Here is a 25,282-nt window from a genome sequence, read left to right on the forward strand (position 1 = left end):
ATTCCTGACGGGCGACGTAGTGCGGCGACGCGCCCTCTCCCGCCGCGCGTACATACGTTTGCCGCTCCCCCGGCCGCTATAAAAGCTGCCCCTCCCTTGCTGGTGGACGCACTCGCCTCGCAGCCCCTCTCTCTCGTCGCCGACGCTCTCTCTTCCTCTTTCTCCCCGCCTAGCCATCGCGTGCACGCCCCGCCGATGGGAGAGTGGTTTCCCGGCGATGGAGCGGTGGCCAACGGCTTCGGCCGCCACCACCTGCACGAGTGGGAAGCCAACCTCCTCCACGAGGCGAACTACCCGCCGGCGCCCGACATGCGCGTCCAAGGCGATGGAGGCTCAGCGCCGGGGGCATCCCAGTCCCCCGCAGCCCGACGTCGACCATCCCGGCTACTTCCACGCCGAGATCGAGCGTGTTCGGGCCTCTCTGATGGAGGAGGAGCGGGACCTCCCGAAGTACGCCACCGACGACCACACGCACTGGGTGGCGTACTTCCAACGCCGGCAGGAGGAGCGGCTCGCCTCCACCAACACACCGGTGATAAGGGGACACAACAACAGCGACGGTCGCCCCCAACCGCACACTCCATGCCGTCCTCGAGTACCTCGAGGGTGGCAATGATCGCCGCTCGAGTACCCGGCGGCCCCGGCCCTGCCCCCCCGCCGGAGTGGCCGCCCGTGGCTGCCGAGGCGCATGCTGGGCGGTTCCTCCTCCTCTCCCTATTCCTCCTCCCGCTCCTCCGGGTCGCCGGCGCTCGTCAGCATCAACGCCGAGCCCGTGGAAACGTCGCTCAGCCGGCGCACCCGCGACGTCGCCCTCGTCATCAACGAGGGTGGCTGTGCCTCCTCGGCTCCTACCTACCACCTCGTCAAATCGAAGATGGAGCCGGGGCTCGCCACCGTGAAGAGCGAGCACGATGACATGGCCGCACTCGACGACGAGGCCGCCATGAAGTGGGCACGGGAGGATTGGGCCCAACTGGAGATGGAGCGCCATCGCGACGCCCTAGAGGAGATTGCCGCTCGCCGCCGTGCGCGACGAGGGAGGCGTTATCGTCCTCGAGGATAGCGACGACGACGCGCCGCCGCCAGCCGGAACCAGGGCGACCCCGGGCAAGGGTCCAGCAGGGACGACCGCGGTGTGAAGAAGGAGAAGGAGGACGACGACGGCGGCGACTACGACGCCTTTAGCAAGCTCTTCGGCTTATAGGCGCGGCAGCAACAGTCTTTTTTTCCTTTTAGTACATTTATATGTTTTTAATATGTAAAATGACTGCAAAACGCCTAAATATCGCCAAATCTATATCCTATTTGCCAAATTTTGGCTAAGTATATTTTTAAAAATATTTACAAAACGTTGACGAGGGGCGACCTGGGGCGGCGGCTGGAACCAGATCACCCCCACGCCAACCGGCCCCGACCCCGAGGGCGGCGCTATTTCCAGCCGGGCCGAACGCCGGAGATGCTCTAAAGGCCCAGGATCCCATCTCCCTCCTCCCACCTCCATCACCATCCGCCTCCGGCGGCGCCGCCCGCCACCTTCATAACCCACCACACAATAGCCCTCCGCGCCATGCCCCTGCCCCTGCCCGTTCCCACCTCCCGCCTCCTCGCCGCCATCTCCGCTGCTGCGTCCTCAACTGCAGACCTCCGCCGCCTCTCCCACCTCCTCCTCACCTCCTACACCCCACTCCCCCCGCTCCGCTGCCTCAATACCCTCCTCATGGCGCTCGCCCGCCACCGCATGCTCCCGGACATGGAGTCCTTCGCATCCCGCATGCCCGCGCGCAACCTTCGCACGTACACCACCCTTATCAATGCCTACTGCCTCGCCGGCGACCTCCCTGCTGCCAAGCGGCATCTTGCCTCCCTACTCCGCGCTGGTCTTGCGCCGGACTCTCATGCGTATACCTCATTTGTTCTCGGATATTGTCGGGCGGGGCTGCTTTCGCACGCCTGCCGGGTGTTCGTGCTAATGCCGCTCCGAGGATGTGCACGCACTGTGTTCACGTACACTGCTCTGCTCCATGGGCTGTGTGGCGCCGGTATGGTGCGTGAGGCTGTGGCAGTGTTTGCTGGGATGCGGGCAGACGGGTGCGCCCCTGACACACATGTGTATGCCACGATGGTGCATGGACTGTGTGGGGCGGGGCGAACTGGTGAGGCAGAGGTTCTTCTCGCGGAGGCAATGGCTGAGGGTTTTGAGCCAAATGTGGTCGTCTACAATGCCCTGATTGATGGCTACTGCAATGCCGGGGACCTGGAGCTCGCGGTTAAGGTTTATGAGAGGATGGATCTTAAGGGCTGCTCAGCAAACGTGCGAACGTATACTGAGCTGATATGTGGGTTCTGCAAATCTGGCAAGGTGGACAGAGCCATGGTGCTGTTCAGCCGGATGGTCGAGGCTGGTTTGGCTCCAAATGTGGTGACATACACGGCCTTAATTCAGGGGCAGTGCAATAATGGGCAGTTGGAATGTGCTTTTAGGATGCTCCAATCGATGGAGGCCACTGGGCTGGTTCCTAGTGAGTGGACTTGCTCGATGTTGATTGATGCTCTGTGCAAACGTGGAAGGGTTGGGGAAGCTCAGTTGTTTCTTGGGTCTCTTATACAGAAAGGATACAGGGTGAATGAGATTGTCTACACCAGCTTGATTGATGGACTGTGCAAGGCAGGAAAGGTTGATGCTGCTGACAAGTTAATGCAGAAATTGGTTTCACAGGGGTTTGTGCTAGACGCTCACACATACAGTTCACTAATTGATGGATTATGCAGGCAAAAGGAGTTGTCACAAGCGATGTTGGTGTTGGATGATATGATGGTGAAAGGAGTACAACCCAATGCTTTCACGTATACCATTCTAATTGATGAGCTTGTTAGGGAGCTAGGACCTGAAGGTTCAAAGAAGATACTTAATAAGATGATTGCGGCAGGAATTAAGCCTGATGTTTTCACCTACACAATATTTGTTCGCTCCTACTGTCATGAGGGAAGGATGGAAGGTGCTGAACATATGATGGTTGAAATGGTTGATCAGGGCATTTCCCCTAATTTAGTGACATATAACACTTTGATTAGTGGGTATGCAAATTTAGGACTAGCCAGTCAAGCATTTTCAGTTTTTAAGCACATGGTTGCTAGTAGGTGCAAGCCAAATGAGGAGTCCTACACGGCCCTGCTTAGATTATTGGTAAAGAAAAAATCCTCTAATAATATCCTTGCCAGCTCTGTTGATATATGGAAAATAGCAGAAATGGAATATCTCCAGGAGCTTCTGGAGGAGGTGGTTAAGCTTCAGTTGCTTTCAGACATTGAAATTTACAATTGTTTTCTTAGGTCTTTATGCCGAGTTGATAGATTGGAGGAAACCAAAATTTTGCTCGGTGAGATGCAGAGTGCTAACTTGACCCCTGGCGAGGATGTATATACTTCAATTATAGGGTGTTGTTGCAGACTAAAAATGCCAACAGAAGCTTTGACATTTCTTGATTCAATGATCAAAAGTGGTTATTTACCACGTATAGAATCGTATAGGCATATTATTTGTTCTCTTTGTGAGGAGGGAAGTATTAAGACTGCTAAAAAGGTTTTGGGTGACATGTTATTGGAGGAATACAACTATGATGAGATAGTTTGGAAGATTCTGGTTGATGGTCTATTGCGGAAGGGCAATGCTGCCGAGTGTTTGATTCTGCTCTCAGTGATGGAGGAGCAAGATTATCGCCCTGGTGATGCATTGTATGCCAAGCTTACAGGTAAAGTATCAATTGCAAATGATGCACATGAAGTTGCTCAATAAAATTATTAGACAAACCAATAAACTGCCGTGTTTTGATGGTCCATTGCCGAGGCATATGCATTTGCATGTCTCAGTTCCACTCCAGCATATCTTCTGCCCGTTATTGGTTTCCTTTCCACGATTTCAGGCTTTCAGCAATGTATAGAATCGTATGGAAGATCTCAGTCATTTTATTTGATAGATTGTAGGACGATGTCTAGTGGAATATGTTCATAATTCAGTTTAGTAACACTGGTAGATTACAACTCATATGATATTATGTAACAGTATAAACTATGAAAAGTCTTTCATCAGTGACCAAGAATTTACTAACTTACTAATATGATGGAAAGCTTGATGTAAAAACAGAATGGAAAGCTAAATCATGCATTGTGTTCTCTAATGGAAACTGGGCTTTAACCCGTTTGCTTAATTTTTTTAATATAGTATTGTGTAGTTAAACGGATTTGGATCTAATATATTTAATGCTAATAATTAAGAACTCTGTGATACAGCCCATATTAGTATTATTAGGCTTATCAGTCATTCACAGATTTATGGCAGACTTTGTTGTGCCCTATTTTACTGCCCCTTGCCAACCTTTTTGCATTCCAGTATTGGCTGACTATTGTTACCATCTGGTACTTCTTTTCTGTAACCCCCCTTGATGTACATTTTCTATCAAAGTAGTGGTTCAGTCGTTGTCGTTGTATTGCAACAGTAAGTAAGAAATGCATTTTGCATCTTTCCTGTGATAGTCACTTGCTCTTTCAGCGGGCTGTTTCATCCCTTGGAGGAAGCACACCCTTTCAGAATACCACACAAACTCCACATAGAATAGCTCTCAGCCAATGGCTAGACTTGTATGTGTCAGGCATGCAACAGATTCTCAATGGTATTGGGAACTTCTCAACCAACTCGGAGAGGAACGTGAGCGGTGCATTCTATTTTGCAGATGGCAAGGCAGTTGTCGTCACAGGAAGAAAGAAGGTATTTTTCAAATTATCTTGTGTTTATGTTGTGTTTAGTTGCCAACTATTGCTTCCTCTTTACCTTTTATGATGCACATTTTGCTCCATCACTTTTGAGACAACTTCCTTCGTTGCTGAGTTATATTAAATGCACAGTTTTATTACCGTGCCCTGTGCAACATTTGTGTCTTGTGCACTGAAGGATGTGTTTTTTTTCACCCCCCAAGGGTATTTTATTTGTCAGGATTAGGGATATCAATTACCTGCTTGAAGAGATATATACAACACCGAAGTTGAATTGTTTGTTGAGTTGATTGCTGTAACTTGGTGAAATTACTAGTTTCTAATGGTAAAGAGCATGAATATTGACAATTATCTAAGTATGTTCCAGGCTGCTCCTCGAAGAATACTTGAATGGTAAGCTGCATTTGCTTATTGCTTTCACCAATTTTGCACTTACAATCTAATTATTTATAATTTCCATTCCGCAGGTAAATAGGATAGTCAAATTCTGGAAGATTCCATGGATGCAACTTATTGCTAATGCACCGAGTCAGCTTCTGTATATATGCCGGTTCATAATACTGCCAGTAACCTCGATAGGGTTTCACGCGTAATCGGAAGGCCAAAAGGGAGTCACATGAGGCAGTTACCCAGGTCCAGTCCAGGCCCTGACGGTGGAGGTAAAACCCTACTCCTACTTGATTGAATTGATGGTGATAGCTTGGTATGGGAGCGATGTGGTGTACAATGGAGAGATCGCTATGATCACGTAGGTGTATCCAGATTAGATAATCTATGATCTAGTCCTAGGCCTTGCTTATACAGGGGACAAGGCCTAGGGGTTACAATGTTCCAGGTCGGTGACGCCGGGGTGGGGATCCTTCGAGATCCCCGGGATAGCTTGTATTGATCGCCAAGTAGATGGATGCGTCTTGATGAGGTCGCCAACCCGTTAGAGGGCCTGGGCCACACCGTGGCCTGATGGGTCGACTTTTGGTCTGTCGGGTGTCGGGTACCCCTGGTACATGGCATCGTCAGTAGCCCCATTGTATCCTTGCTTACAGGGACAAGACCTAGGGTTTACAAACTTCAAGGTCTGTTATGCCTGGGTGGTGATCCTCTGAGATCCCCGGGATAGCTTGTCTTGATCGCCAAGTAGATGGATGCGTCCTGATGACGCCACCAACCTTTTAGAGGGCTTGGCCGCACCGTGGCCTGATGGGTCGACTTCCGGTCTGCTGGTTTACCCTTGGTACATGGCATCGTCAGTATCCCCCGAGTGCGTCATGGACTCGACTGCATCTGGGTTGCAATTGAAATGATCGTGCTATCTTGGACTGCTTGGCGAGGTTGTGAGGTACTCCCAGAATCCCTAAAATAAAAACAGATCTGGCTCTGCCTAATGAGAGGGCCATAGCAGCTGGACGTGCCTGGTGTGGATACCTGAAGGGGAACCTGGACCCGACCAGACAGGAGATGTGCCTGGTGGCCAGCTCCCTAGTTTTGCCAGTGGCTTGTTTACGAAGGGCCTAATGTCGACAGTAATCTCGATAGGGAGCCACTCGCAATCAAAAGGCCAGAAGGGAGTCACACGAGGCAGTTATTCAGGTTCAGGCCTTCACGGTGGAGGCAAGATCCTATTGCTGCTTTATTGAATTGATGGTCATAGCCTTGCATCAGAGATATGGTGTGGTGTACAATGGAGACATCGCGAAGGATCACGTAGGTGTATCGAGATTAGATGATCTATGATCTAGCCCTAGGCCTTGCTTATGTAAGGGACAGGGCCTAGGGTTTACAATTTCCGGGTTGGTTATGCTCGGGTGGGGATCCTTTGAGATTCTCGGGATAGCTTGTCTTGGTCGCCAAGTAGATGGATGCGTGCTAATGAGGCCGCCAGCCCGGTAACATGCCTGGGACGCAACGTGGCCCGATGGGCTGATTCCCGGCCTGGTGGGCCGACTCCAATCTGCTAGTGTTCCCCTGGTACATGGCACCGTCAATATACGAGGTGGGTTGACCATAACAACGAAAAAGCCTTTAGTCCCAAACAAATTGAGGTAGGCTAGAGGTAGAACCCATAAGATCTCGCGACCAACTCATGGTTCTGGAACATATGGATAGCAAGCTTCCACGTACCCCTGTGCATGGCTAGTTCTTTAATGATACTCTAGTCCTTCAAATCTCTCTTTACAGATTCCTCTCATGTCAAGTTCGGTCTACCCCGACCTTTCTTGACATTATCAGCGCGCTTTAGCCGTCCACTATGCACTGGAGCTTCTAGAAGCCTGCGCTGGATATGCCCAAACCATTTCAGACGATGTTAGACAAGCTTCTCTTCAATCGGTGCTGCCCCAACTCCATCTCGTATATCATATTCCGGACTTGGTCCTTCCTCGTGTGGCCACACATCCATCTCAACATGCGCATCTCCGCCACACCTAACTGTTGTACATGTTGCCTTTTAGTCGGCCAACACTCAGCGCCATGCAATATTGTGGGTCGAATCGCCGTCCTATAGAACTTGCCTTTTAGCTTTTGTGGCACTCTTGTCACAGAGAATGCCAGAAGCTTGGCGCTACTTCATCCATTTGGCTTTGATTCGATGGTTCACATCTTCATCAATATCCCCATCCTCCTGTAGCATTGACCCCAAATATCGAAAGGTGTCCTTCTAAGGCACCACCTGCCCATCAAGGCTAACCTCCTCCTCGTGTCTAGTAGTACTGAAACCGCACCTCATGTACTCGGTTTTAGTCCTACCAAGTCTAAAACCTTTCGATTCCAAGGTTTGTCTCCATAGCTCTAACTTCCTATTGACCCTCGTCCGACTATTGTCGACTAGCACCACATCATTTGCAAAGAGCATACACCATGGGATATCTCCTTGTATATCCTTTATGACCTCATCCATCACCAAAGCAAAAATATAAGGGCTCAAAGCTGACCCCTGGTGTAGTCCTATTATAATCGGGAAGTCATCAGCGTTGCCATCACTTGTTCGAACACTTGTAACATCATTATTGTACATGTCCTTGATGAGGGTAATGTACTTTGCTGGGACTTTGTGTTTCTCCAAGGCCCACCACATGGCATTTCGCGGTATCTTATCACGATGAACACCATATGCAGGTCCTTCTTTTGCTCCCTGTATCTCTCCATAAGTTGTCGTACCAAGAAAATAGCTTCCATGGTCGACCTCCCAAGCATGAAACCAAACTGATTTTTGATCACGCTTGTCATTCTTCTTGAGCGGTGCTCAATGACTCTGTCCCATAGCTTCATTGTATGGCTCATAGCTTAATTCCACGGTAATTAGTACAACTCTGAACATTCCCCTTGTTCTTGAAGATTGATACTAATATACTCCGTCTTCATTCTTCTGGCATCTTGATGTAGGGTAGAACCCTAATCGGCCGATCTTTCACGAAAGGAGCGGATCCCGCGATGAACATGAAGAACACAAGGGGAAAACGAGGGGAAACACGAGAGGAAACACGGGAAAATCACTAAACCAACACGAAATAGTCACACATGTGCTAGATCCTCGGGTACATAAGAGATCACACGATCCACGGACAACTAAGGACGATACAAAGGTAGCCGGTCTTCTCCGTGAGGAGGTCTTGATGTTCTTCTCCGCAAGGAGGTCTTGAATCCAAAGGGATCTTCTCTGAAGAGGGGCCGCGGTCTCTCTCGTGGAGTAGATCCGATGTGTATGAGCAATGCTCTATTTCTAAATATGAGCTAAACCAATGCTAACCCTAGAAAGTAGGACGAGGTGGAGAATATATAGTCTAGGGGGGCAAAGGGGTACACGGGCCTCGGCCCTTACACTGTGCGCAGACACGGGCCTCGGCCCTTACACTGTGCGCAGACAGGGGCCGTGGTCTCTCTCGTGGAGTAGATCCGCTGATGCTTTTGGCTGTTTGTTGGGGCAGCTCCTGCGCAGCTGCCTAGGCGCCGGATGTCCGGCCTCTGGCCCGGATGTCCGGCTGCTGTAGCTTCAGCAGCTCCGTCTTCTTCCGTCGTCGCTTCCAGGCTTCCCTCGCGGATGGTGTAGTTGCACACTTGCGTTCGCACTCCTCGTCGTCCGTAGCGTTCCGACAATACGTATGCATGCACACGAGTGGAGTGTCAAGTAGTATACCATCCTCGAAGGGGTCAAGTGAGCACGTGTAAAGGAGATGATTCACGTTTGTGTATGTGAAGTAGATGTCGCACGTGTCACTCGCCGAACGGACTCTTGACATGGTGATGTCCATAGGATGCTCCGCATCAAAACCTCTCCTCACCGCTGCATCAATTAGCTCACGAAGTTTACCTGTCGGGGACGACCCTACGTCCCAGCTACCTAAGCGGATCCTCCTAGGCTCGGCTAGCTTCCTTACCCTTCGCACTCATCGAGTCAAATGCGAAGACCCTTGCTCATTTTCCACTACACTGGGGCGTCGATGTAGCGTGCCACTAAGGATGCGACGACCTGATCCTTGCTCACTTGCCACCGTATCCAGATCAAGATACGGCGCGCCAACGGGGGGGGGGGGGGGGGGGGGGGGGGGGGGGGGGGGGGGGGGGGGGGGGGGGGGGGGGGTGACGGCCTGGCCCTTGCCCATTTGACACCACACCCGGGTTCTGATGTGGTGCGTCGCTGAGAGGGTTATGCCTCAACAAAAATCTTTTGGGTTTCATCTCCATAGAGTGGCTGGGTTTTGACGTTGGCTCGCCAAGCCTATCACAACCCTCCTCCTTTATCCGGGCTTGGGACCGGCTATGTCGAGACAACATAGGCGGAGTTACGAGGTAGGATGACAGGCTATGTTGAATAAATTTAGCATCAAGTATTTCACGTCCATACTTAAATAATGCTGTTTAGTGCATAATTTGTAATATACATTGAGGGTTATACAATTATAATTATTCGAGTCCGTGCTATACATGTCTCATCATGTTTCTTGTTAGTACCCTTTCTAGTTTTTCAAATCTTGAATGATAAATATAATTGCTTTATAAAGTAAATACTGGTATATAGGACAGCGTTTTGTGGCAGTAATTTTTTGGGTCAAATTTAGTCATGGAGCGATAGCCACTATCTAAAACCTTGTGATCCTAGTAGTAAGCTGGTGGTTGTATAAAACAAGGTAGCTACTATTTTTTTAGATTTCGATTAGTATGCCACATACCAGGGTCTAATGTGCGATAGAAAATTAACCTAGTTAAGTGGTGAAAATTTCCGCTGAAAAAACAAATGTTTAAACAATGACCATTTCACTTTATACAAACACCGCCCCGCTTCCGAAGGAAGTTGGAATCCTTATGTGAGTAGTAGGATTGGTCTATAATTTTTGTAGTTCATCTCTGTATGTGCTATTAGGATTAGGATACGAGTCAAAATTCCCAGTATCTCTACCCCGACTCTTATCTGATGTGCTACATGCTCCTCCAAAAATTTGCTCTGGAGTACCATGCTTACCGTGATTCAGTAGGTTTGAACCGCCCTCAAGCTCCACCTACTTGCTGATTCGCTGGTACCATGTCTTTCTTCCAATAAATTGCACCTACTCTCTTGTACAATAGCTAGAGCTTGCAAACTCATTTGCAATTTTGCATATAGATCCAATCACCCAAGTGGTAGCATGCTTTTATTAGCCATGATTTCTCTATTGGACCTCCTATTGGTTTATTTAGTTTTGGCAGGCAAATTTCTTTAATCTTCTCCCTCTCACTTGCTACGAGTGCAAATATGTATACACTAGTATGGGCTTATGTGCCTAAAACCCACATACACCCACACACACATATAGCCCAGCACCCCTTAAGATTGGCGATAGCTATCTAATGCCCCTATCTTGTTACATGCCAACAAACACTCTTCACTAACTAATCACTGTAGAATCAGGGGAGAGAGGGGTGGCGGCTGGGATAGAAAGATGGCCTGCTATTGTATTCTATTGGAGTTAGGTTTTCCTGTACAAGGGGGCAGCACATATATAGGCTGCTGGGTTACATGGGCCACATGGGCCACATGGGACACATGGGCCATAAGCACACACACACACACACACACACTGAAATACAAATAAGACACAGCCCAACACTCCCCCTCAAGAGGGATGATAGATATCTATCATGCCCATCTTGTCACAAGCAAGATTGCTCTCCCTGGTTCCCAAACCTTTTGTCAGACAATCGGTGACTTGTTGTCCAGAGCTCACATGAGTTATCTTGATGATTCCTGCATCCAGTTTCTCTTTGATAAAGAATCTGTCTATCTCCACATGTTTTGTTCTGTCATGTTGCACTGGATTATTAGCAATGCTGATTGCAGATTTGTTGTCACACCACACATTCAGAGGATCTTGTCTGAGCACTTTCAGCTCAAGCAGAAGGCCTCTTACCCATAACATCTCACTCAGCCCTTGAGACATTGCCCTATACTCAGCTTCTGCAGTTGATTTTGACACCACCGGTTGTTTTTTGCTTCTCCATGATACCAAATTTCCACCAACAAACACACAATAGCCAGAGGTTGATCGTCTATCATCAAGACAGCTAGCCCAATCAGCATCGCTATAACCGTCAACATTCAAATGGCCATTACTCTTGAACCAGAGTCCCATACCAGGGCTGCCCTTTAGATATTCTATAGACTGCATCAAGGTGTCCACTTCTGGGGTCATGCATATATCTACTTACTACACTTACTGCATATGTAATATCTGGTCTAGTGTGACACAAGTACAGAAGTTTGCCAACCAATTGTTGATATTTTGCTTTGTTAACTTGTTCACCCATCTGTGCTGTCAATTTGTGATTTTGTTCAATGGGAGTTGGGGCTGCTCTACATCCAAGCATTCACATATCACTTAGGAGCTCTAAGGTATACTTCCGCTGAGACAGGGCTATTCCCCTCTTTGATCTTGCAACTTCGATACCCAGGAAATATTTTAGCTGACAAAGATCCTTAACTTCAAATGCTTTGCCTAGGCATTTCTTTAGTCTTCCAATCTCCTCTTCATTGTCTCCCGTTATTATGATGTCATCCACATATACTGCAAGAATAGTAATCTGTTGCTTGGAATGTTTATAGAAAACAGTGTGATCTCCATTGCATTGTTTATACTCCATACTGCAAACTGCTTGCCTGAACCGATCAAACCAAGCCCTTGGCGATTGCTTCAAACCGTAGAGAGATTTTCTCAATCTACAAACCTTCCCAACAGTCCCAGGTGTAGAAAGTCCAGGAGGAATTTCCATGTAGACTTCCTCTTGTAGATCTCCATGTAAAAAGGCATTTTTTACATCAAGTTGGTGTAGTGGCCATCCAAAGTTAGCTGCACATGAGATTAGAATCCTCACTGTATTCATCTTTGCAACTGGGGCGAATGTTTCGTCATAATCAATACCATATGTTTGGCTGTACCCTCTGGCTACTAGTCTTGCCTTGTAACGTTCAACCTTACCCTCAGGATTCTGCTTCACTGTGAAGATCCACTTACAACTGACTGCCTTCTTTCCATATGGAAGATTTGCTAGCTCCCATGTTTTGTTCTTTCTCAGGGCCTCCAACTCTTCCCTCATGGCTTCACACCACTTTGGATCTTGTCTTGCTTCTTCCCAGTCTTTAGGAACAATCACGGCTTGAAGTGATGCGACAAATGCTCTAAATGAAGGTGATAGGGCTTCATAGGTGACATAATTACTGATGTCATGCTCAAGATTGCCCTTGCTCAAAGTTTTCCTTGCTACTTCCTTCTTGAGAGCGATTGGCAGGTTAGGTGATGCTTCTTTAGTACTTGAATTCTCATATGACTCCACTTCAGATGAGCTTCCTGTCGCTTGAGTTTCTTCTGACTGCTCCCCCTGTTCCATAGTTTCTTTTGACTGCTCCTCATGCACTTGTTCCTCCACAACTCTCTTCCTTCTTGTATACACCTGAGGATTCCTTTCCTCATTTGGTCTCTGCCACCTCTGCTGTTCAGCCCCATCAACTACAACTGGAATGAAGGATCCCACTATTTTCGGGGTTGGTATTGGCTGCTCCTTGTCGCCATTGGCGCTGCACTCACCACTCAAGTTGCACTCCCCCTCTTGACCACCCTGCATAGATTGTGAGTGGTCAAGTTCTTCGAATAAAGTGCTGAGATCTGTCTTCTCACCATAGAAAGGCTCAGATTCTTGAAAGGTGACATCCATACTTACAAATGTGCGCCTTTCAGCAGGACTCCAACACTTATAGCCTCGCTGCCCTGCAGGATATCCAACAAATATGCATTTTACAGCTCGTGGATCCAGCTTTCCCACTGCTGGTCTGTGATCTCTAACGAAGCAGGTGCACCCAAATAACTTCGGAGGAACTGAGAATTTGTTCTCCCCAAATAGCATCTCACATGGGGACTTCATACCAAGCATTTTTGAAGGCATCCGGTTGATCAGGAACGTTGCAGTCATGACAGCTTCACTCCACAAGAATTTTGGCACATTCATGGTGAACATAAGTGATCGAGCCACTTCTAAAATGTGTCGGTTTTTTCTTTCTGCAACACCATTCTGAGCAGGGGTATCTGGACATGATGTTTGGTGCATTATGCCTTGTGCTGACAGGAAACCTCCAAATTGCTTGTTTACATATTCAGTTCCATTGTCAGATCTGATCACCTGCACCTGCACATTAAATTGGTTTCGCACATAGGCATAAAACTCCTGAAAACATTGGAATACCTCATCTTTATGTCGCATGAGGTACACCCAAGTCATGCGAGTGTGGCAGTCTATAAATGTCACAAAATATTTCATTCCACTAACAGAAACAACAGGACATGTCCACACATCAGAGTGAATCAGCACATTTCATTTGGCATCAGTTCTATTTTCTGTATCACCTCAGGCTGAGGAACAAGCGCACCTGGGGAAGCCACACCCTCTGCCTTGACAGTGATGAGCTCAGCTAGCTTCTCCAACGCCTTTACCAACCCCTGGTTGTCCCCCATCTTTCCAATCTTGAATCACACCACTAGCAACCTCCAGCAACCACTGCTCCCCACTTTCACCTCTCTACTACCTCCTCCCCTCAGATCTGGGATTCCACCTCTCCTTCTTCCACACAAGCCTTCTCCTCTCAGACAATCGCCAGCAAGCACAACCAGCCAACCACCATCACCACTGCTGGGATTGGGAACCCAAGCTCTGACACCATGTAGAATCAGGGGAGAGAGGGGTGGCGGCTGGGATAGAAAGATGGCCTGCTATTGTATTCTATTGGAGTTAGGTTTTCCTGTACAAGGGGGCAGCACATATATAGGCTGCTGGGTTACATGGGCCACATGGGCCATAAGCGCGCACACACACACACACACACACACACACACACACACACACTGAAATACAGATAAGACACAGCCCAACAATCACCTTGTCAACCAATCTGCTATTTGTTCTCTAGAGGTTACATGGCTTGACTTCAATGTGCCTTCTAGACGCTGTTGATGAAGGATTGATCTATTTACACATGCTTCGTTCGGTCATGTCAAACTGAATTGTTTGTATTATTAATGGCCGACTTGTTATCACAAACAGATGAAATGACCGCCTCAAATCCAACAGGAGGCATTTCATCCAGCATCTCACTCAAGCACACACATTGCTCTTTATTCTGCTTCAACATTGAGACCACGATCTGCTTTTTGCTCCTCCAACATAGCCACAAAAGCCATATGCTGACCTTCTATCATGAGGACAACTAGCCCAATCAGCATTCTGTAGCCCTCTACATTCAAGTGTCCATTGGCCTTATACCGCAAACCTCTTCAAGTACTCCTTTTTAGATAGCGCAAAATTAGGTATGCGTTTATGCTGCCTCTAAATGGCCACTTCTTTGGACATGCATGTAGCGGCTAACCCATAGTTACCAGAAACCCGAATCCACTGGGTCGAGGAACGGGGTCGAGGGACGAGGATCATGGTAGTTAAGATCGATGGATCGAGAGGGGTACTGTTCTTTGGGAAGTTAATCTGGGATGTGGGATGTGACCCCGATAATCCGGGTCGAAGTTAAGCAATTTATACATGTGGCATGGTAATAATATGACGGTGTACCTGTCAGGTTTAAAATGCGAGGATCATGGAATTTGGTGTGTTAGTTTCTGATTTGGGGATCGAACGAAGAGAGAGCTCGCGTGAAGAGAAGGAGTAGAACCCTAGCTGCAGTAACTAATGAGACTGGTTTCCTCCTTTCTTACTTCTTCCATTCCAAGTAATCAGCATATATAGCTTCGGGTTTAACTGAGGAAGATAAACAGTGAAAGTGATAAACAGAGTTAACTGAAAGTAATGTGACGGCACTCTTGTATGTGGACCGTCCGTTGCCACTCTTATGGTTTGATATCGTCCATCCGTTAACTGAAGAGGTGTCGTTCTGGAATCGACACTACTGGGTTCAGTCTGGGTCCTGACACTACCACCCGCCTGAGAAACGACTTGCTCTCAAGGCGTAAAATCTGGATACGTCGTCTGAAGAAACGGGACATCTTCCCAGGTAGCATCAGTAGGTGCTAAGTTCTCCCAGTGAATCAACCATTGCGCAAAAGGAACTTTGTTGCGCTAATAATGTGCCTGTCCAGCACTGCAAAAGGTGTTGTTTTCAATAGCCCATCTTCTTGTTGGCATTGGAACGTGAGGCAGAGGAACTGCAAACTTGCCCATATGTTTCTTGAGGTGGCTAGTACTCCCTCCATTCCATAATGTAGTGCGCCCACGCTTTTCGAGATTTAACTTCGACCATAAATTTAACCGACATGGGCGAGTGCGGGGGGAGCATGACAAATACCTTTGAATTCGTATTCAAAAGAAGTTTTCAAAGGTATAATTTTCAGTAAAATGATTTATGTATCATCGGTCTAGTTTATGGTCAAAGTTGAATCTTGAAAAGCTTGGGTGCACTACATTATGAAATGGAGGGAGTATTAAACACTGGATGAATTTGAGCAGTGTCTGGGAGTTGAAGTTTGTAAGAAACAGCACCCACTTTGGCTAACACCTTGTAAGGACCACGGCCCCTAGGCCAAAAGCATTCTGCTTGTATGGCTGTACCTTAATGCACAGCATGTCTCCAACCTTCAGGTGCCTTTCAGTGCGTTTCAGATCAGCAAAATGTCTCGTATGATTTTTGAGCATGCAACAGGTCATCCTTGAGCTTCTGTCTCATCTTTGTCAAGCATATCAGCTTGGGCTCCAAGGCAGTATACTTCTGGGTTAGTGTCAGTTCATCGATTTGGTGAGGATGATATGCATACGGAGCTTCAAATGGTGTGACTTTCAAGGATGTATCGTAGGTGGTGTTATGCCACTATTCGGCCATGGAAAGGCAGTTCATCTAGTCCTTAGGATGTTGAAATACCATGGATCTGAGAGAATGCTCTAGACTGATTCATACGTTCACTTTGCTCATCTGTTTCGGGGTGATGGGCAGTACTGAATTTGAGTTTCACTTTAAAGCTGGATAAGATATCCTGATATGATTTGTTGCTGAATATTCTGTCCATGTCATATATAATCATAGCAGTACACCATGCAGTTTCACAATGTTATTCAGAAATAACTGAAGCACATACTGGACTGTATATGGGTGGCTCAAAGGAAGGAAATGAGCATATTTAGTCAGTCTATTGACTACTGCAGGTACCACCTCTTTCCCTTGAGATTTTGGTAAAACTTCTATCAAATCTATGGATATATGTCACCATGGAACATCAGGGATTTCAATATGATCCAGTCATCCAGGAGAGTGTACATGTTCTACCTTGGTTAATTGGCACACTAGACAAGTACTGATGTGTACTGTTCCACATCTGTTTTCACTAGTAAGCTTGCACGTGCGACGCACGTCTCAATTAATGCACGTATATACACTAAATAAGTCATTCTTTCTATATTCTGGAGTTATATGTACACTAATATGTCTCCAGAATATTTTAAACATCTTCATTTGTTTAAAACAAATAGCAATAAAAATATTCTAATCCATTACAAAGATAAATCTCACATAGTGAAATGGGTTTACATGGCGTATAAGAAGAACTAGCACAATGCCCGTGCGTTGCAACGGGGGTATAATAAATATTCTACTGATTCAACATCAATTGTATCAGAACATATACCTTTAGCATCCTCGTCTTTTCCTTCATTCGTCCACTATCTCCACCTTTCCAATCCAAACACGTCTTGACATATGTTTTCCACTTGTTCTTTCGAAGAAAAGCACTATTGCATACTTATGTATCTTTTTTTAGGGTTTCATACAAAGGTATCAAGATGATGAAACTTTTATTAACCATGAGCCATAATCAGAAAATGTTTCATGGAAAGCTGAGAACAATGCAAGCCATTAGCATGTTAATTTCATCGAATCGCTTCATGAGCCAACAGAACTTTGCTAGAGCTTCATCTCTTCAATAACCATGGCCTCTGTTGCCTTGCAAGGTTGATCATCCCTAAAAGCCAGTGTCCATATCCCATCAACATCATACTTCTTTGTCTTCCCTTTAAAATTTTCTGGTAAAGGAAAGGAACGACAAAATGTTTTATTTGAGAGGAAATAAATTGTGCCCAATCTTTTTTCATTAGATTTATTATTCACAACGAAATTTTATGTCGTAATGCTAATCTGTACATCGGGTCCATTTATGGAGCCTGTACATGAGAACAATGCCATCTTGATGTACGTCGAGGTAATTCTTCATAAAAAAAATAATCCACCCAGATATTTTGTTAGATACAACTAAAAAGCAGAATTGACGTTCTTTCCCTCTCTCAAATGCCATTCGGCAAGGAAAAGCATCAACGGCAAGAACATCACGATAAACATTTAGTGTATCACAAATATAGCGAAGAATTAAGGTATTCAATTTCCATACTGCCAATTTAAGAACTTCAAGAAAACTCAGGCCTAAGTTGACTTCGAGCCTGGGTTAGGGCACTCAACCATGAACATCTAGCTCAGTTGCTTGCTTATCTATGGGCTGATCCATTGGAGAGTAAAATAGGCGGTTATTAGGTAGGTAAAAGTTTCTCATAGGTGTAAGAGTAAAACTTGATGTTGTACCATAGAACCCTGCAAAAATTACCGCTATGTTTCAGAATCATCGGAGAATTTGAAGAAAAAAAATACTTCCAATACAAAACAAAATTTAGTAAGATACGAGACATTATTTAAATTCAGAGAGTACAAGATTAATTTGACCAGATTCAAACTCAAATCTTGCACAGAATATTCTAATTCAAAGGATACAAAAAGTAAATGGACAAAATCTACCAAGAAGTGGTGCCACATGTGTCTACTGCCACTGCTGGAAATGCTCCAAGTATGGTCAGTATCAGTGGGAATGCCTAGTTCTAAATAAGGGAACTGTAATTTGAACAACAGCAGGTCCCAGAACCACACCTCAAGCAACATTTCGTAGCCCATATAGCTCCTCATCCTCTGTAGTGTAAAGATCCCAATCTCATTCTCACTAATCTATCCATGACAATGAACTGACATAAGTTTTAGCATGCCAAGGAAAGGAGATGGTAGCATTTGGTTTTGCCAGGGTAGGGAGGAGCTCCAACAGAAAAAGGAGCCGGTGGAGATAGCTTAGCCTTGCATGCAAAAATAACATGTCAGAAGGCTGGGAGGAGATCATGCGGGGACGGCCAGCGTGTTTGCTCGAGCGAGCTGATGGCCGACAGCTGTGCTCGAGTGCAGACGGAGCGCTGAGCTCGAGTTTGATGGGAAGCGGCATAGCTGGGACAAATGCCTGCATCAGTAAAAAAAAAGTAAAAACTACTCATAATTGCAGTCATCCATGAGAACAAAATTTTGCTAATTCACGAAGCTCATATCAGAACCTTAGAGGCATTATTCTCTTGTCTTGTCAGCATGCTACATATCCATAGTCAGAACTCGTAAGTTGTAGTACTGTTATATGCTTGGACACAAATTTTTGAGATAGATTATTGCTTGTTTCATGGACTCATGGAATCAGAGTATCATAGTATCATTAACAATGACAAGGAAGAGCTCCCGAATTAAGTAGAAGATTGCTTCATCCCTTCTTGAATGCCTTTTCAGAGAACCTGACAAACTAACAGGGCACTACATAAGCCACCTAACATCCAAAATTATAGAACCAAAAAGATGCAGTATGCTCATTTCCTGATGATTTAAAATAGAACAGATGTGCCTATAATAACATAAGTAGGCTTACCTTAAGTACCTCGTGCAAGCTATCGTCCGAAGCCACTCGTACACCACTTTTTCCCAAACCACGATGTTGGGACAGGAATAAGAGTATCACTCAACTCAAGCAAGTGCCACGCAAAGCAACCAGTGAATACCATTTAAGCTAGCTGATAATGACAAACTATATTGTATGAATATGATGTCAGTACACTTCAGCCATCATTAAATAAGCAACGGACATCATAATAGCAACTTCACCATTAGTATAGTGTCTGAAAAGAATGCCAAATTAGAGGAACAATTCATAAGTGCTTTAGTTGGCAAAACAATTTTATTTTGACTTGGATCCATCGATGAGAATTCAAGAGGTCGTGGAAAACGTTTTGCTGCAGATCAGACTGAAGGAAGCACCTGAGCTGGCCATTGAGTCTTCAGGGAGAGTAAGCGTCAGCGGCTCCACATCGTTGGAGAAATAATCTTCAAACCTAAGTTACATCATTAATAAAAACAGTGGTGAGTAACATGAAACCTAAGATTTAGAGAGATCTATGAAGCCATAGTCAAAGGAAAATATTTCTGCTGCAATATTTTTGTAAAGCAAGTAAGTCCAGTCATGTAAAATGAAGCAGATATACATGGCTCAATGATGCACTATCCCATATTAAGCAAAGTGTAAAAACTTAAGCTGGGCCAAGGTAATACAATCTTGGAATGCTTACAATTGTCTCCATGAAGGCATTCAGTAGGACGTTCCAGCTGATCCTAGCTTGTGCACCACCAGCAGTTTCTTGCTGCAGTTACATATGTGCAGATTTGACAGGGAACCATTAACTTCAGCAGAAGTTTTCTCAAGTAAACCCTCAAATTCAGACCTAGCACAGGTCAGGCAGTGATACAATAATTGGATTACCAAAAAGAACATAGGGGAGAACATGTATAGCATTTCTGGAGCATGTGCTTAATGGTAAAAACCTGGTCTTTTTAAGATTGTTAATAGCCTCCCCAGCTAACCGATAAAGACTTAATGAATGTTCAAAATGCATGTGGACAGCCTTGGGTTCACCAGATGTGTAAGACTTAAAAACAAAAATACAAATTATACTATTAATTCCACCAGAATTTGACTACCCAACAAAGAAGCTCACAACTATGTTCATTTTAGAAGAAAAGAAAAATTAAGAACATCTAAATTTTACGAAGATGACAATTGTCGGCACCGAATCAGCTTGGCGGAGGCACACGAGAACGTGTTCGTACTGGCTGCCGAGACACGGGCTGGCAGCAAGGACATACTCATCTTTCCGTCGCGTCGGTGGTTCAGCACTGTGCCAACGCCCGCATCTCCTCTTTCTCCCCATTCTCTAGGCTAATATAACCAATCAGAATGTACAAAATAGGTAGTACGTAAATGAAGACTTTCACATAAAGTTAGTGCAAGATGAAACACCAAAGGAACAAAAACTGATTAGTGAATTACCTCCTGTCTGTTGCGTCGATTGATCGAACAGTTTGGGTGCAGGTGGTTGCGGATCTCGAGAAGATAATGGACGTCGAAGGTGGAGGCTGTAATGGCATGGGGGAGGGACCCAGGTGGTGCGGGGGTTGGGTCTGATCCGGGAGGTGCGCCGCCGAGGTCGGGGTGGGAGGTGAGGTCGCCTTGCCTCTGCAGCCTCCGCTTCTCCACAACCTCTTCCCAGAGGAGGCGCACGTTGTCGGCTGGGACCACTCTGAACGGAGGAAGGTTGGAGGTTGGAGGTGGTGGCCGCAGGAGCGCCGCCTGAGATCGGGTGGGAGGTGGGGGGCGGCGCTTCATGAGTGACAAAAATAAATAAATCAAATCGCGAAACGTTTTTTCCCCTGAAGTCACTTAATCATGTACTGTGGGTTGAATACGAAAAAGCGCAGGGTCTTTTTTTGCAAAATACTAATGCAAAATCTAAGATAATGTTTTAGCATTTAAGGAAAATCTAATTATTGCTCTCATCCTGAGAATGAATACTCTCCACCTCTTATGAGGTTACATTACTAAGTGGCAGCAGCATACTGAATGACAATATATCGGGCCTCATAAGAAAGAGTTTTGCGAACTTACTCATGGCTCATGACATGGACTGAAACTTCTAATAATCCAAAACAAAAACCAGACAATCATTTATTTGTCTGTAGATAACAAGGTTGAACATTTCTTGTGACATTTCCATTATGCATGACAAACAACATGTAGCTCTCTGCATCTGCTGTATCCATCCTTCTTCAAGGACTTCCGGTCAACAAATAATGTATTCTCTGTATCAAAGATGGTTGTTGCCTGATTAGGAATCTGTTCCTTGTGCTATCAACTGTTCATAGCCTTCTTGGCATATTGTCGTTGTTTCAGTAGCCCACCTAGAACCATCTTCTACAAGGAGACAGTGCCATTAAATTAGAGAAAATGAGAAATTTTGTAATGCATCAACTTCATTGCGATATAAACACCAATTTTTAGGCACAACCGAAAACTGTTGAACCGGTATGGGCCCAAGCCCATCTTTTTATCCCTTAGGGCCCAAGCCCATGTGGAGGTGCTGACCTAGAAAGAGGCATCCATCCCTCCCGTTCCTAGTGAGCCGCCACACACGTGAGAAACTTCACGCAGGTCCCCAGACACCAAGAGCTCTCCTGTAGGTACTCCTCTCGTTTCAACATGGTATCAGAGCCAGGTTGCCGGCGACGCTGGTGGTCTAGGTCGCCGGCCGGTGGCGAGGTCCGGTGAAAGGGGCAGCGCACGCATCTGGGCGTGGCAGGAGGCGGCGATCTGTGCACGCACGCGAGGTGGCGGAGTGGTGCGCGGGACCTGGTGGCTGACGACGCGAGGAGTCCCGGCTGGCGCGGGAAGATCAGTGCGGCTACGCGAGCTGCTGTTGCTGCGTGGGAGGAACCATACGAGCTGCTATTGCTACGCGGGAGGAAGTAGAGGAGGTGCGGTTGCTGATTGCTGCAGACTGGTAAAGGAAGGGGAGGTAACGAGCTGCTACTGCTGCTGTTCTGCTGGGGAAGGGTGCAGCTGTGTGCTGGTGGCTGGTGCTGGTTTGCTGTGCTCAGGGCTGCTGTTTGCAGAGGAAGAAGGAAGAGGCTACTGGTGTGGAGCTGTTGCTGGGCATCTGAGCTGCTGTGTGCTGCTGCTAGCCAGGGGGTGTGAGCTGCTGCTGATTGCTGAAGGTGAAGGGGGCAACGCTGCTGCTGTTGTTGCTGGGTGCAGCTGCTATCCAGGGGAAAAAAAGGGACCGTGCAGCTGTAGGGCTGTGTTGCTGAGGGTTGCTGTTTGATTACCGGATCGGAGATGACTGAACCAAATGCTCTTGCTGAGGCTTTCGAGAAGCTCGCTAAGATCCTCGCTGAGTCCAACTCTGGGGCCATCGTTCCTCGGCAGGAAGTGGCGGAAGTGGCTCAAAAGCTTGAAATGTCACCCCTGGACATGAAGCTGGAGGGGGCCACAAATTATTTGAGTTGGTCAAGGAGGGCATTGCTGGCTGTGAAACAAAAGGAACTTGATGGGCACTTATTGGGTGCAGTTGATGAACCAGGAGACAAGACTACCACGGAGGGAAAGAGGTGGAAGGTCATAAACTCTCTGCTCGTTGGCTGGTTGTTGAACTCAGTGGTGCCCCCCATTGGACGCTCTCTGTGGAGGGACTATCTACGTCCGCCGATATATGGAAGACTTTATCCGCCTAATACTCAGGCAAGGGTAATTTCATGCTAATTGCTCAGATTGAAGGGAAGATCAGTCGGCTGCGCCAAGGTGACGACATGTCAGTGATGGCATATGTGGCAGAGCTGCAGGCTTTGTGGGCGGAGCAAGATAACTGCGATCCTCTGGAACTCTATGATGCCGCTTGCATCAAGTCAGGGCGGAAGTGGATTGCACGCAGGCGTGTGTTGAAACTGTTGGAAGGACTTAGAGGTTGCTTTCATGGAAGGGGGGCATCCCTGTTGCACCAACCTCTCCAACTATTGAAGAGACTATTGCAGCATTGTCTCAAGAGGAGGTGAGGCTGTCTCTTGAGCATGCAGACATGAAGGCTGTGCCGGCTTCGACATTTGCTGTCACTGAGCGCATGGAGTGGGGAGATCCCAACAAATGTCACGTTTGTGGGGAGATAGGTCACTGGAAGAGGCAATGTCCAACTCGTGGCAGAGGTAGGGGATATAACAGAGGGGGGACTGGCAGAGGTAGGCATGCTAGAGGCAGGGGTGGATACCTAGGGAACTCAGGGGGTCAAATTTCTAGGGGCATAGGTGGCTACTCAGGAAATTCAGGGGGGCAGAGGTCACATATGGTAGTTGAAGGGGACACTGAGACGTCAAAGGGCAAGGAAGATGATGTGGCTACTCAGGACGTCTTGGATACTCAAGTGTAATAAGTCTTCAATTCACTCAGAACAGAATGTCTTCAGTGATGCTCAATCACTTTGGGGTTGGTTGTTTTGGGTTTGTCCTTGCAAGGATTCTCTCTCAAAGGCTTCGGAGGAGGGTTGCTCTCAAACGACAAAAGCCGTGTACTTCTCTCTGAACAACCGCCAACTCATGGTGGAGGGGGTGGCTATTTATAGCCAGGGGCAACCTGACATGATTTGTCCGAAATGACCTTGGATCATTGGGGAACTGACACATGTTCAACAGTCGGAATTTGAACCCACGCGGCAGCTTGACTTGGGCTACAAGTAAAGCTGACTCATCCAACACAGGATAAAATTTTCTCTCATTTGTCTTCGCTCGAAGACATAGGATTTTAGGTTGAGCATCACGTCAGATTCTGACTTCGTTTACCCCTACCCCACTTGACAGTTCAGTGGTTCCTATGACTCAAGAATTAAGAAAATGAAACTACCAAAAGACTATGTCTTCGTGCTTCATTGTCTTCAATGAATGTCTTCATGAACCGTTATCTTCAACATGAATGTCTTCGTGAACCACCTTTGTCTTCAGTGTCTTCATACATTTTTAGGGGTCGTCTTTGATGGGTAAACCGAATCAATAGGGACTTCTACCTGTGTTCTGTGAATCTCACGAACACGTTAGTCCCACAACCAAGTTTGTCTTCAATACTCCAAAACCAACAAAGGGTTGCACTAGATGCACTTAAAATCTTCCCCTTTTTGGTGATTGATGACAAACTGGTTGAAGTTTTCAACGGGGATAAAAATATGTGAAGTTAAGGCACAAGGTGTTTGGTTTCATGAAGTAGTAGGGGCTCCCCCTGAAGATGTGCATTTATGTAATTTGCTTTTGAATGCAAATGCACATGGCTGATTTTTCTTTGTGGAGATCTCCCTCTTTTCATGAAGTCACAACATGTGCATACAAAGAATACGTTGAAAATAATGAAATGCACAATGGAATATGGGCGTCTGCGAAATGACTTCATGCGCATAAGATCAAAGTTAAGTAGCGGGCAACCAAAAACAGCAACGAATGTAGCAGACGTCCATCAGGACTTAAGTTTACAACCCCATACCAAATGTTCAAAATGAGAGTTGCAAACTTAACAAAATACAACAAACCTGACCCAAAATTCTCTCTTGAAGACTATCAACCCATATGCTTCTCCCCCTTTTGTCATTGAATGGGCAAAAAGGTGTGAAGACATAGGGTGTCTAAGCGTTCCCGGATGACGATGGTGAAGATGTTTGTGCAACCGGGTCGATGTTGGTGTTGGGTGGTGCAAAAGCCCGATGCAGCATCGCGATGCAGAGAAGTCATTGTTGGAGAAGTGGCATCATCTTCTTCATCAACAAGCCGGGCATGAACAGTAGGTGCAGAAGAATAATAGTCTGAGTCTTCAATAGACGACATAGCTCGCCACTTCTTTGTTGATGGGGGCTTGGAGCCAAACTTGAAGGTTTTCTTGAAGCCATCGGTAGCAAGGTCATCTTCAGAGCATAGGAGTGAGGCTCTTCCAAGCGTGGCGATTAGCTTTATGAGCAACAAAAGTATTTTTGATGAAGAGGTTCCTGTTGCGATTGATGTCACTCTCTGAGATGAGACGCCTTCGTTGACCTTGGAGAGCCAGTCCCAGACTACCTTCGCAGACTCCAGAGCACTCATGCGGCCATACTGTCCCTTGGTCAGATGACCACAGATGATGTTTTTGACAGTCGAGTCCAGTTGCGCGAACCTCTTCACATCAACAGCGGTGACACCTTCACCGACCTTGAGAACTCCAGTCCTGATGACCTTCCAGAGGTCGTTGTCAATGGCTTCAAGATGCATGCGCATCTTATTCTTCCAGTAAAGACGGGGCACGCAGCGGAGACCTTGATTATCCCTGTAGTTGAC

The 25,282-nt window shown here is 46.6% G+C and overlaps 1 protein-coding gene across 12 annotated transcripts in view; it reads left to right on the forward strand.

Moving 5' to 3' along the window:
- Window positions 1–1,388: 1,388 nt before the first annotated feature.
- LOC125521988 (pentatricopeptide repeat-containing protein At5g65560) overlaps window positions 1,389–25,282 on the forward strand; it is a 32,091-nt gene continuing 8,197 nt past the window's right edge. The window contains exons 1-6 of one of the 12 annotated variants that reach the window (XR_007289573.1): window positions 1,389–3,749; window positions 4,531–4,762; window positions 4,971–5,160; window positions 5,235–5,426; window positions 16,319–16,422; window positions 20,484–21,279. Coding sequence is in view for 1 of the 12 variants with exons in the window: in XM_048687053.1 (XP_048543010.1) it covers window positions 1,568–3,793 (2,226 nt within the window). In the remaining 11 variants the exon portion in view is untranslated. The other 11 variants (XR_007289571.1, XR_007289572.1, XR_007289570.1 and 8 more) reach the window with 11 other exon arrangements.

Source organism: Triticum urartu, chromosome 7, assembly GCF_003073215.2.
Source record: "Triticum urartu cultivar G1812 chromosome 7, Tu2.1, whole genome shotgun sequence".
NCBI classification, from domain to species: domain Eukaryota; kingdom Viridiplantae; phylum Streptophyta; class Magnoliopsida; order Poales; family Poaceae; genus Triticum; species Triticum urartu.